A 13341-nucleotide genomic window follows, 5' to 3' on the forward strand; every position below is an offset into this window, starting at 1 on the left:
CCGTCTTCTGTAAAATGTCTCTGGATTCACAGTGGAAGCCCCTACTGTTCAGTAGACGATTCTATCTGTTCTTACTATGGCAGTGGGCCTCTGCCATAGAGCTTCATATTTCCTGTCTTGAGATAAAAGTCATTATTCTTTAGTTGTCTGTAATTCTAACCAGTAAGATGCTTGTTATAAAGCAGGAGACTTCCCACGTCTCCCCCTTTGGAGAATTCTTATTTGTGACTGCATTCGTGAACTGATTAGTGGGAGTCTGAGCCTGAAGTTGTATGTCAGGGGCCTATGGGAGGGCCTGATGTTATATGCACCTGTTCAGTCTTTTCTGGGAGCTGGCCTGCTTTTCGTTCTTCAGTTGCTCTGATTTGAAAATACTGGAGACCGTATTAAGGGTGGAAGAGAGGGACATGGAAATTGACGTCAGAGTGATATGGCACGCTGCCAGCAGCTAGTTAAAACGTTTCTGGATGTCTCTGCTGGGTCTCCGGCTCATTGCTAACCAGCTACTTAGCACTTTCTCTGAGGCTCCCTTCACTGACAGTCTCTTGTTCTGGGGACTGGGAAATACATTTTGCTATCAGCGGGACTCTTTGTAGCGTTTGGCTTATCTGGAACATTTATGGCCAGTGAGGTCAGTCTGGTGGGACTGAGGCTCATGGAAGGCCCTGGGGTTGGGAAAGGAAAGCCCTGTCACACAACAGTACTGTCCCTACTCCTGAAATGGAGGCTCACTTGCACCTTTTCTCCAGGGTGGTTCTCATTGGTTGAGCTATTTAGTATTGAAGAAATATTTTCCTGGCAAGGCCAACGCAAGCAAGGAAGGGCAGGCTGTGCCCGGCTTGTGGGAAGTAGACAAAGAGCACAGACGTGGGCGTCTGGCACACTGACTCAGATCCCAGCCCAGTACTTACATATTAGCTATGTGACCTGGGGCAACTTTGCCAGGTTCCCATTTTCTCACATATAAAATGAGGCTGATAATAAAGAGGTATAAGCTTTAACGGGAATTTTATGGCTACATTGCTACTGTGCTGTGGGTGTTCAGCACGTGGGGTTCACACAGGTTGGGCTTCTATGTGTGGGAGCCTTGAGGGTAGAGAGCATCGAGGGTACCAGGCTGATCCTCCAAGGCCCCTAGGTCCCAGCTGACCGGGCTGTGGAGGGCACATCATTCCTAAATCACTCTTCTGGAGGAAGGTTAGAGGGTCATATCTATACCCTGTTGTATAGTCCTAAGTTTAGACTGTGTTTCTTTTATTGGATATGTAGGGTTGGCAAATTATTTATATGATTGGGATGCCATGTTTTGCTATTATGTGCAGAATTAAGATGCCTTGCTCTGGGGTCTTTTGCCTTGGTGGGATATAAATCTGATTAGAAGCTCCTGGTGTTGTGCCACAAATCATTAACCCTCTACCTTCCATTCGTCTAAAATATGGATAGCAGCATGGCTCTGTCTTTTAGGAGTTTTAACTGCATTAGCTAATGATCATGAGACCTTAAAAATATGAAATTCCCAGGAATGACAAGAGCGTTTATTACTACAGATTGGCATTATTTCACTTGGCATCCTTAAGAGCTGTTTTAAGCAAGAGACTCCGAGGGCAGATTTCTGGTTTTTTTCTAGTTGTAGAGCAAGAGCTGAACCCGCAGAAGTGTTCAGGATGCTAAGTCTCAGGATCGGATGGAAGTCCTGAAGTAGCCCAGGCAGGACTGGCTGGCTTGCATTGCACTGAATAGAGGAAGAGCCTGAGATAGAAGTGTAGTCGAAGAGAGTCTGGACCCCAAGGGTCCTCACCGCTTCAAGCAGAGTTGTACTTACCCTGCTCATTCCCATGCCCTAAGAGAAACAGCTGGAAATATCCAGTTGACCCCCTTTCTCCTCTAGATTGATGATTGTAGGACTTCGAGGACTCTGAAGACGCCACTGGTAACGTTTTTTGAACACCTCCAGTCAATGACTTCAAATACAGGCATTTAAGAAAGAGATGTACAGGGAGCGGCGTGCCGGTGCCGTGTATGGGAGCTGATTTCCTCTTTACTTTGTTTCAGGCAGCGGAGCGACGGCGGTGGTTCAGGCAGCCCTATGCAAACCCAGGCAAGAACGTGTAGCCATAAAGCGGATCAACCTGGAAAAATGCCAGACGAGTATGGATGAGCTCCTAGTGAGTATAAGGGAGGGGACTCCTGTTGCTTGCTCTTCCTGACCCTGGGCTTGTGGGATGGATGGGGTAGCCACACCCCTTCCTTCTCCCCTGCGGGACGATCCATGATTAACAGCGCTGACTGCAGTGTTGCTTCGGCACAGCCCCAGTGGTCTCTGTGTGACACTCCATGCACTTTGTATGCTCTGCCCTGAGGTCATGTGATTTCTGACTCCAGGGTCTGGTGTCTGGCTTCTTCTGGCCCTTCTCTAAGAGTTCATGACACAGCTAAGAATTCTTCCAAAAGTACTTTTTGCTCATTTATGCTTTTATAAATTACAAAATCATCTATGAATGCAGTTTTCTTTCATTATGTACAGTAGACTTCATCTCAGTTGTTGTCACAAGTTGGTTACTCCTGCATGCTTACCCTATATTTCTTATCTGAAGTGAAGCGCTTACATAAAGAACTGGAGCTTGTTTGCTAGATCTGACTATAGGAGCATTGGCTGCTTGAAGGAACATTTGCTGTTGGCTTAACTGACTCATTATTAAATGAACAGCTTAGCAAATGGTTATTAGTTACCCAGCAAACTGTGAAAGGTTTTGGAGTTTAATCTCATAAATATAGTTATCGTTCTGCCTGCCAGTTTTTTTTCTTTTTACCTTTTGGCCATTTATTTCCAGGATAAAGGAAAACTGGAGTGGAGAAGTTAGCTCACTGGTTATCCCGACGCTAATCCCAGCACAAATATTAGTCCAGTAGCACCGTACAAGCTACAACGTATAATGACAGTTGGCTTCACATAAAGAAGCCTTTTGTTTTGTTCTACATTGGGAATGGAATGCCATTAACAAGAGCTTTTTGTCTCTCCTCAGAATATAGCTTTTATTTCAGGCTTAATTACAGTACACTATAGTATAAATTAAGTTCAAGGCTAAAGCTGTACTTTTCCAGATCTGTTTGGCCTTCCATTTTAAATCAGATTACACAATGCATAGATCTCAATGGGACCGAAGCAGCGGATTGCCACTCAAAACTCAGATTAGAGCAAGGGCTTCTGCAAATTAAATGTTAATTTAAAAAAATAATCTTTCATTTATGGAGGTTATTTTTTTCCTCTCAGAATTTCAGCCGTGTGTTGCTTGCATGGGCATTGTACTGAGTAGGACTCACCTGTTTCTGACTGTGTAGTGACCAGTACAATTGTGTCTTTGTCCTCCACCAGTCCCCAAGGTCACCTTCTCTGGGTGGAAAAAGCATTGACTAACCAGTGAGGAGAGCTGGGTCCTGCTTCAGCCACTAACTTGTTTGTAACAGTAGTTGCACTGCCTAATTGGTTTGCATTTTAAGAGAGAGCTGAAGTGGAAGGCCATTGAGGTCTACTGGGAGTCTTCATATTCTGTATTCTCTGGCTCTGCACGAGGGTGCATGGCTTTTAAAATCATGAACCGTACATTAACATTTACGCCTTCTTTGAAATGCCCCTTAAGAGCTCCCCTGGGCTGTTTGCTGCTTTGTGGTGCTCTGCTGGAGCTCCAGCCACCGGACTGTTTATACGGTGTGTACAGCTTGAGTGCGCCTGCACCCAGCAGTCTTGGAAGCAGTTTTCAAGCTGTGCAGATGCTGTGGTCTGGTCTCTGTCAAGCTCTGAGTTGCCCAGGGCTGCTGGTAGCTTTTTTTGTTTTTTGTTTTTTTAAATCACACTTGGCAAACAGGCACGATGGCCCAGTTAGGGCTAGATCGGCGGTCATCAGAGACATTCTTACTCTAGCTTTCCGTCCTTTTGCTAGGACCAGTGAGTGTAGGAGCTGCATGCAACTTAGCAAGCTGTTGGTTTAGGGCTGTGCTTTTTATTCATTTGTGTTTGGCTCCATCAGTCTCTCTGAGTTTGTCCTAAATTAGCAGTAGTTAATTTTTCTGAACCCTTTCATCTTGCTGTAGTACCCAAGCTCTATAGAACACATGGATACGTATTTATTCAATAAAATAAAACAATGATGCTCTCAGTTTAAAGGATGCTAAATTAACAAATGCATTGCTTTGGTCTTTACTTAACTTGGAACCTTTGGCCCTTCAGGGTCTTGATGTATTTAGAGATGGTAGGAGGGCTGGTTCTGGTACTTCAGAACATACTACTATTCCTAGCCTGCCGAGGTCACCAGGCTGACGGACATAGGAGCTCTGTGTGGAGCAGAGCGGCTGTGCCCTTTCGACCTCTGCCACTGCTGTCGCTTGCACTTTCATTATTCCTATGGTTTTACATTTTGGCAGTGTGTGGACATCCGGTATCCTAATAATCCTTTAATTCCATGAGTGTGTATTATCTCCAGGTTGGGGCATGGCCTCATCTCACAGAGGGTGCCATGTGTTAACTGGAAACCATTGTTCTTAGAAGAAACAATGGCCCACTGGGGGCTTTATCTTGTGAGAGCATTATGTCATAGAAGTCACAATTATCAACTATTTACCAGCTCTTAGAACATCTGCCTCCCCCAAGGGATCTTTCACCCCCAGACTGATACTCTCTGCTCTGTTCCCCACCCTCAGTTCTCTCCCCGAGTCCATGGCCCTTGTCCCATGAAAGGAGGAATCTATATGCAGAACCTGATGTGACCTCACACAGCAGTTTTGAACAATTGGCCCCACAGACTCACAGTACCTTTCCTGTAATCAGGGCCTTGCCTCCAGGTTTTGCTGAAGAAGGAGACAAGTTGTTAAAAGTGTTAATCACGGTGCCTGCTTCTCCCAGAACAAAGGGAGGAAGATAAATGTCAGATGGACTCATTGGTACTGAGTAATTGCTGATTTAAACTTACCTGCTGAAATGAGTACTGCTCTAGTTCTTCAAGGTTAAGCTGGTTGAGGATATAAAAATACATTTGTTTACTTGATAGATACTTAGATGTCATTTCTATAGTGTGCTTAGTCTGTTAAAAGGTTAAGCTGCAGGTGTGTATATTGAATTTCAAGGCTGGCTGTTCATGCAAAACCTTGTCTGCTGTAGTTTAGCATTACCTCGAGGAGAGCGCACGCAGTACATAGTTGCATTCAAGTACGACTGGTGTTTAAGTTCTCTAACCTTGGACGTTCTCTATTGCTTTGTATTTTTCTTGTCCGTTTTGGAGATTGCATGTGACTGACGTGACTGCTGTGAATTAGGTCTTCTTTATGTCTTTCTCCTTCAGCATGTGCTCTGCTCATTCCAAGGTTTGTTGACCCCATGCTTAGTGTCAGCCCACATTCCGCAGTGATACTGGTAGAAATGGAAATTTAAAGTAGCTTATCACCTCTGGAACATATCTTAGTTGTGAAGCAGGGATTTGTTAATGTCACATTTACCAAACGCTTCAGATGCTAGAAGGTTCCTGTGCCTTGGGCAAGTAGTAAATCAGTGTCTTCATTTTGTAAGAGGAACAGTGAGATTTTTGAGCAGTGGACATCTGTCTTTCTTTCCCCTCTGTTGATTGGGAGCTACTTTAGCTGGCCTGGTAAACAGATTGCCTGCTCTCCAGTGTGAATTTAAGACTTGCTAAGTGAGTCTGACCCTTGTCATGCAGACTAGTGAGCTCCTTTTGGAGAGAGCTTTGAGCCTCTTGGAAGTGCTTGCTTCCCTGGTTTGGGGTTAGGAACACTACCCTAGGGCACTTTTGAATCTTCTTAAAATCCTGTATATAAGCGGAGAATTAATCACCTTTTGTTTTTCTTTTCTCTTTCCTTCCTTCCTTCCTTCCTTCCTTCTTTCCTTCTTTCTTTCTTTCTTTCTTTCTTTCTTTTTTTTTTTTCGAGACAGGATTTCTCTGTGTAGCCCTGGCTGGTCACTCTGTAGACCAGGCTGGTCTCGAACTCAGAAATCCGCCTGCCTCTGCCTCCCAAGTGCTGGGATTAAAGGTGTGCACCACCATTGTCTGGTTAATCATCCTTTTTTGAAGGCATTCTGTTTTTCAGACCATCGTCGGATGATAAAATAAATTCCATAAACATACCATTCATTTCTATTTACCTTGTAATTGAACTTTTCTTCCAGGATGTTGTTTTTTTATCCAGAGGCTACTGAACATTTTTGACTCATGAGCTAATTTGGCTGTTTTTTGTTTTTTTGTCTTTGTTTTTTCTAAAGGACCAAGGACCTCATCATGCAGCCATTATTTGCCTTAAACATTACTTCTCCTGCCTCAGCCACTCAAGTGCTGGGATTACAGATGCATGCTACTGTGCCCAGCATTTCTTGAACCCTAGGTTTTAGCTGTTCCCGTCTTATCTTTGGCTCTGACTTGGGTTCCTGTGTTTTAGGTCTGTCTTTGGTTTAGTTAAACTCAAGTTCACCTCCCCTGTGCTGAACTGTCATTCATTATTATTAGCCGTTGTGATTAGTAGGCAGTACACTGTAGGAGGAACCTTAACCCAGCATGCGAAGCTCCCATTTCTTTAAGAGAGCAAGGCAGGGGGAGCAGGAGAGTAAAGAAAAAAAAAGAAAGGAAAAAAAAATAGTTAAGGGATGACATGAAATTCTGTCATGATTTCAGTTGGTGATGGATGACACTTGTGAACAAAGTCATTTCAAGGGAAAGATATAAAGTGCTGGCTGCTGAATGCCGTCGGAGGGGAAAGAAAAGGCCCCAGAGCCAGAGGACTTGCCTACTTACCCCAGCACAGCCGTTCAGGGTGGGGAGAACTCACCCTGGGGCTCCCTCTCCTTCATTCAAAGAGAATCACTCTAGACAGCAAAAGTTCACTTCCGTGAGAGTTCTAGTGTTATGGTTGTTTAAGGCTAAGTTCTTTTAAAACATATGCTTTCAGTTTCAGATTCACTTAAACAAGAGCGCAGATGCCTAAGTTGTGCTGTGCGTTTCCGTAGTGTTCTGCTGTGGTGATGAAAATCTCTTGTGAAGTCCTGGATCAGGGCATGCCGTGTGCTCTCTCTTTTTCTCCACGTATATGATGAAAATCTCCCAGTCTCTAAAGTTGCCTTCAGTTGTCAGAGTTCTGGGTGTTGCTCTTCTCTTCTCCCATCATCCTTGTAAAGGCAATTTGCTCTATCATAGACAAGAATCATCGATAAAGCAAGACTTTTTTTTTTTTTAACCTCAGCAAAAGAACATTGCTTTCTGCTGCTGTGCTATTATTTTTTCCATTCTTTTCATCTCCCGTTCCCTCTCTCCCTTCCACCCTCTTTTCTCCCCTGCCCCTCTTTAGAAGCACAAATTAGCTTTGATTTATAGAGTGTTTTGGAGAAGCCAAAGCTTTGGATGGTTCCCTAGCTTAACGATCATTTTGAGAGCAATAGTTAACCTCTGACCGTAATTAGATGCAGGCTTTCGTGGCTCCTCATTGCAGGCCCTCTGAGAACAAGTCCCCCCTTTATTTGAGGCTCAAAGAAAACAAACAAGCAACCCCCCTATAAAGCCAAACCATGTCTGTACTGTATTAGCAAAGCTGGTCCTTTTTCAAGTCATGTTTATTGTTTACTGCGGGAAGATTACTCTGCTTTAGAGAGCTTCCAGCTTTGCGAGTTGGCCTCCAAACAGTAGTTTATGTGCGTACTGGAGTAGTTTCTAATTCTGCTTGAACATATTAATTTTCTAACTAGTGAGTTGTCTACCCATAGTCCGGCTCATTCCCCCTCAGATGTGGGACCCATTGCGTTCGGCTCTTCAGTGCAGTCTTTTACCTCACGCCTTCAGTGATGGAATGCAAGCCCGCCCGCTTCACTGTGCAACCCTACTTGAGCAGTTCAGGTTTCAACCGAACATTCTCTACTTCCCTGCCCTGCATCTTCAGAATCAGTTTCATCTGTTTCAGTGTTGGTGTGTGTGTGTGTGTGTGTGTGTGTATGTGTGTGGTTGTTTCTGTTTTTGTTTTTGTTTAAAGTGTTGCCCAGTTAGAGTTCAGAAGGAAATTTTTGGAGAAGGACTATTTTGAAGACATGGGCACATGTTACATAAATGAGAGAATAATTACTTATGTCCAAAGCAAATTCATTTCTGTATTTCTGGACTTATATTGGCCTATAAATATGTATACTTTGTTTGGAAAAACAGTTTTCATTTTTAGAGTGACACACTTAAAAGTTATGTCATAGTTTCTTCACATACTAATACCAATTGAATTTATATTTAAATGCATTTAAGTGCAGTTGTTAGAAAATTTTGCCAAAATGGCTAACCCTGATTTTTCAGAAAGTGGTTAAAAATGAACCTTGCAAACGAGACTTCTTTGGGTTTTTGTTTTGTTAGCAACATAACCTATCTATCTAGTATACACTTATACACGGGAGGAACTACCTAGTGTACACTCATATATACAGGAAGAACAGACCTGCGTAGTGTACACTCATACACACAGGGGGAACAGACCTGCCTAGTGTACACTCATATACACGGGTTGGGGGGAACAGACCTACCTGGTGTATACTCATATACACAGGAGGAACAAAGAGCTACCTAGTACACACTCATTTACACAGGAGGAAGTGTGACAGGCATTTCAGATTGAGTGCATCTTTGGTCATGTGTCTCCCTTTTTGTGATTCTGAGGACAGCTTGGGACCTCATGCTAGACAAGCACTTTACCACCCAGCCACTTACATGTCTCCTGGCTTTGCACCATTCCTTTGTCATCATTCAAAAGCTCTGGACAATGTTTGGGTTGAGGTGAATACCTTTGTCCTTTGCTGCTACCTTATTTTCTATTTTGGTTTGTATTCTCCATGGGGAATAAGTCCATGGCTGCAAAATGAGCTCCATGCAGTGTGCAGGAGAGGCTTGCAGAAGGCTGGGACATGTCTCTCTTTGGCAGTTGGTTCTTCCCTGGCAGAACTCCAGTGAGGCCCTGTTCTCTGTTGTGGGACAGGGAAGCCCTCAGTAGACAGATTTACCTCACCATTCTGCTCACTTAGTGCTGACATGACAGTCAGTAGCATTGTTAGCATCTGGCTTCTGGTTCCCAGGAGTTTGACATGCCAGTGACCAAAGAAATTCTCCATGGTTATTGTTTGTATGTATGTATGTATGTATGTATGTATGTATGTATGTATGTATTGCTTTCTGAGAGAAGGTTTCTCTGTGCAGCCCTGTCTATCTTGGAACTCACTTTGTAGACCAGGCTGGCTTCGAACTCACAGAGACCCACCTACCTCTACCTCCCAGTGCTGGGATTAAAGGCATTCACACAACACTATGCTCTTGTTGTTGTTGTTGTTGTTATTTTCTTCTTCTTCTTCTTCTTCTTCTTCTTCTTCTTATTCTTATTCTTATTCTTATTATTAATATTATCAACATCATATACCTGACTTCTTTGGTGTGTTCGCAATCACATTTGTGGTTAGCTGAGCCTTATTCTGGTTCTGTGGAGCTAACCTTAGACTATGTGTGAGTTGTAAGTGTGTGTGTGTGTGTGTGTGTGAGTGTGTGTGTGCCTTACACTCATACATATGATTGTACTGTTTATCAAAAAAACCCTTTAAGCCAACTTAATTTTTTAAAAAAGCCTCTTTATACTTTTTTTGTTTTTACACACAGTTTTTTGTCTCCACAACCAATCTCATTAAACCTGAGATGTACACTCTCCTCTCTCAGTGAGTAGATATTTCCCCAGTTCAGTTCCCCGCTACACCCTAGGGATTTTCAGAAAGGTCAGCCAAGCAGCCTGACACTTCACACTGTGACAACAGCTCCCATTTGAAAGCGTCCCATCACCGATTGAAGCTGGTGCAGAATTCCTGCTTCTCTAATAAAGATTTTTTTCCTTTCTGATTTAAAATGTCTAGAACTGTCTCACTTATATTCTTGCTGTTAATTAGAACGTACTCCCATAAACTCAGATAACAAACCACAGAAAAATAGTTGCAGAGGCAAACGTTAGAGCACATTTTTTTTTGTGTTGTTCATTTGTCACAGTATTAAATATAGTATTTGGCTGAGTCCTTGACTTGGGTTTTCTCTGTTGATCTTTGTCCCCTAAAAGATGCAAGGGTTTGCCTCATAATGTTGTATCATTTTCATAGTCAAAAACTTGATGTGACATTTTTATAATTGAAAGTGACAGCCAGGAGAACCACTTTGCCCTTGTAAAAGCTTTGTTAATTAATAGTCTTCTAATTTTGGGCCAACATTACAAATGGCTTAGTTTATATTATGTACTTGATATAAAATTAATGAATAGAATTTGTTTTGGAGATAGAGTGTTGTGTTGGGCAGGCTGTCCTAAAATTCTGTCTGTAGCAGCGAATGACCTTAACCTGTGGCCCCATCTCCCTCCGCTCAACAGATGGCGCATGCCCATCATGTTCAGTTTTATATGGCGCTGGGGATCGAACCCAAGGCTTCCTTCAGAGTAGGCAAGCACTCTACCAATCGAGCTCCATCCCCAGACCTTATTCTAACTTATTTTAAACCCTGCTTGTTTATGGTATATGGTTAGTTGCAGTCATTGGTTACCGTCCGGATGGTGCTGTTACTGTGGAAGTACCAACTGGAGTAGTACTTTCTGAAGTCTTTTTATTAGTTTTGGTTATCATTTAAGGAATCATTAAATACTTGGAGAATGTCACATACATGTAGATGTTGTAGAGATGTATTTTGCTATCTCTCACATGCATTCGGGTGATAAGATTCATAAATGCCACATGCTTTACATTTTCCCTAATCCTTTGGTTTTCAGATGCTTTGCTCCTTGTCCTGTTCACTTTTTGTATGAATGTATAATCAGACTGTTCTCTAAAACACTTGGAGGCAGCTTCCCGGGATCCACAGAGTATATATAACAAGGGGTTATAACTGAAGCAGAGAGAGTAACAAGGAAACGGATGGCGAGGACCCAGCGGCAGAAGTAAAGCTGGCTCCTGATTCCATTGTCCCTGTCAGTGTGCATTACAGGAAACTCCTTGAGCTGGCAGGGCCAGTGGTTGTGTCACATGAACCTTCTCCAGGAACAGGTGAACAAGGTGCCAGGGTCAACCCTGTGCCTTGGTGACTGAGCCAGGCGCTTGTAACCCTTGCAGTGAGTGACCAGTAGCCTGGGCTATCTTTAAATGTAATGCTACATGCTAGACCTACAAGGAAAGGTGTGCCAGCCTCCCTTTGCTTTCCCCACACTGTGCCTAAGTGGCAGGTGGTATCAATCCCATTTTACAGGTAGGGAAAGTGAGGTGCCGCAGTATGACTGCCTTGCTCGGGTCAGGGTAGTAAAAAACAGAGCAAGGAAGCTGAGTGTGGGGACAGGTGCTATGTATGTAGCCCAGGCTGACTTAAAAGCTGAGATCCTCCTCCTCAACCTTCCCAGTCAACTGCCATTTTACTATTACCTGTTCCGGTGAGGTCCAACAGTTGGAATATTGCCGTCTGTCTCTTGTTCTTCCGCCCCTGCTTCCTGATCCTTCCCTCAGTTTGAGTTCAACTAGGCAACACACGGGAGGGCCTGTCTTCCATCCTGGCCCTTAGGCAGCATTTAGGTTTGTTTCCTGCCCTTCCCTCTGCCACCTTGCAGACCTCCAGGCTCAGTCTGAAGTTCTTCTCAAAGCTGGGTTTCAGGTCTCACAACATAAGCATTGCTGGGAAGCCGGCTACAAGGTACCCTAGGCGTGACCCAGACTTGTCCTGTGGAACCTGAATATTTCCACATTCCTCATGTGATCCCAAGTACTCATTCCAGTTTCAGAAGCCTTGCCCCAAATTATACTTCTGCAAGAGGCTGTGACCCAATTAAGGGAATCAGAACTGGATCTTTCTGCAGGAAGAACTGGATACAAAGTTTTCATTCCATCCTTGGGCAATACAGTGGTATTTTTTTTTTTTTTTGTCAAGGCAAGACAGTTTTCTTACATATAAACACTGGTTATTCTTGTCCTTTTTGATTAATAATCTGAAAGATTGGCAGTTAGTAAGCCAAGAGGCATTCATTAACAGGAGTATACGGTGATAATTCAGAGTAGATCTGGAGTCAACATACTTCATCTGTTCCCATGCTTAGAAATTGGACCCCACCTCATGCTTTGGGCTGAGTTGGGGAGGTTTTCCCTTGTTCATCAGATGACTTTGATTTGGAAAAGCAGTGGCCCCGGATGTGTTTCATTTCTCCTCTAGAATCATCTCATGGCAAAAGAACGTGATCCCGGAAACAAATAACACCACACCTTGGGTTTACTCAGATCAAAAGATGCAAGTGGTTGAAAATTGTCACCCTAGAGAAGGCGCTCGCTAGCTGAGGGGCGTGAGGAAGGCGAGCATCTGCATAGGATAAAAAGAAAACACAAAAAAAGTCAGTCAGTTTCATTGAGCTCTAGGAAGAGCTTTAAATAGATGTAGGTATCAAGATGCACACTTGTGTTAATGTATTGCCATATTTTAACCGAGTTATCTTTTGTGCATGATCTTTTGGGTAATTTGAGGATTAGGTAATACTAGATATGCATGATAGTATCCCAAATTGGGATGTGCTTGTTTGGCAGCCTAGTTAACTCTTAAGTTAACCAGAAGCTCAGAATAGAATTTATGTGCGGTTGAATACCAAGACACTCTTTTCTTTCATAATGAGTGTGTAATGGCATGTGTAAAGCTGCTTTGGTGACCAGGGGTGTCTTTTGCTAGTGGACAGCACTGTGAAGGGATGGTACTTGAACTATGGGTGATTGGTTTATAGTCATGACTTAAAACACCAAACCAAAACCAATGTGCCCTTGAGCATTGCGAAAATGAGCTTTATTAAAGGTTTTCATGTGTTTTATTTAAAAGCTTTGTCATTTTATGTAATCCTATAAATTTTGTTCTCTGTTCTCTGTGTAATGTTTGTAAAGTGAACTGCATTGCTTTTCTGATATCTTAGCGAAAAGGACAGCTAATGTACAGTAGCTCTTAGAATCTTCAACATGGTTCCAATTGCCAGTATCTCTTTCAGAGTGAGCCATTGTGTCTGATGGTTCTCAAGTTTGCTTTACCTGTCCCATACCTGTCACCCTTCTTTTCTTTTTCCTGGAGGAATATCAACTGAGGCATAGTTTGTGGAATGATAGGCTGGCATTTCCTCATTTAGCATACTGCAGAAACAGGCAGTTTTGTCTCCTTTTGGATGAGAGTTAAGATATGTCCCATCAGAGTTGAAGCTGCTTACCAAGGCCCAGTTCTCCTTGTAGCTTATGCAGGTGTGTATTCTCTCTCTCTCTCTCTCTCTCTCTCTCTCTCTCTCTCTCTCTCTCTCTCT

The 13341-nt window shown here is 43.2% G+C and overlaps 1 protein-coding gene across 1 annotated transcript in view; it reads left to right on the top strand.

Annotated features, from left to right (window-relative positions):
• Stk39 (serine/threonine kinase 39) overlaps positions 1-13341 on the top strand; it is a 266502-nt gene that overhangs the window by 57950 nt on the left and 195211 nt on the right. Inside the window, exon 2 of the mRNA XM_028762995.1 lies at positions 2053-2165. Within this exon, the coding sequence (XP_028618828.1) occupies positions 2053-2165 (113 nt within the window). The remainder of the gene's footprint in view (positions 1-2052; positions 2166-13341) is intronic.

Source organism: Grammomys surdaster, unplaced genomic scaffold (genome assembly GCF_004785775.1).
Source record: "Grammomys surdaster isolate TR1022 unplaced genomic scaffold, NIH_TR_1.0 136, whole genome shotgun sequence".
NCBI lineage: Eukaryota > Metazoa > Chordata > Mammalia > Rodentia > Muridae > Grammomys > Grammomys surdaster.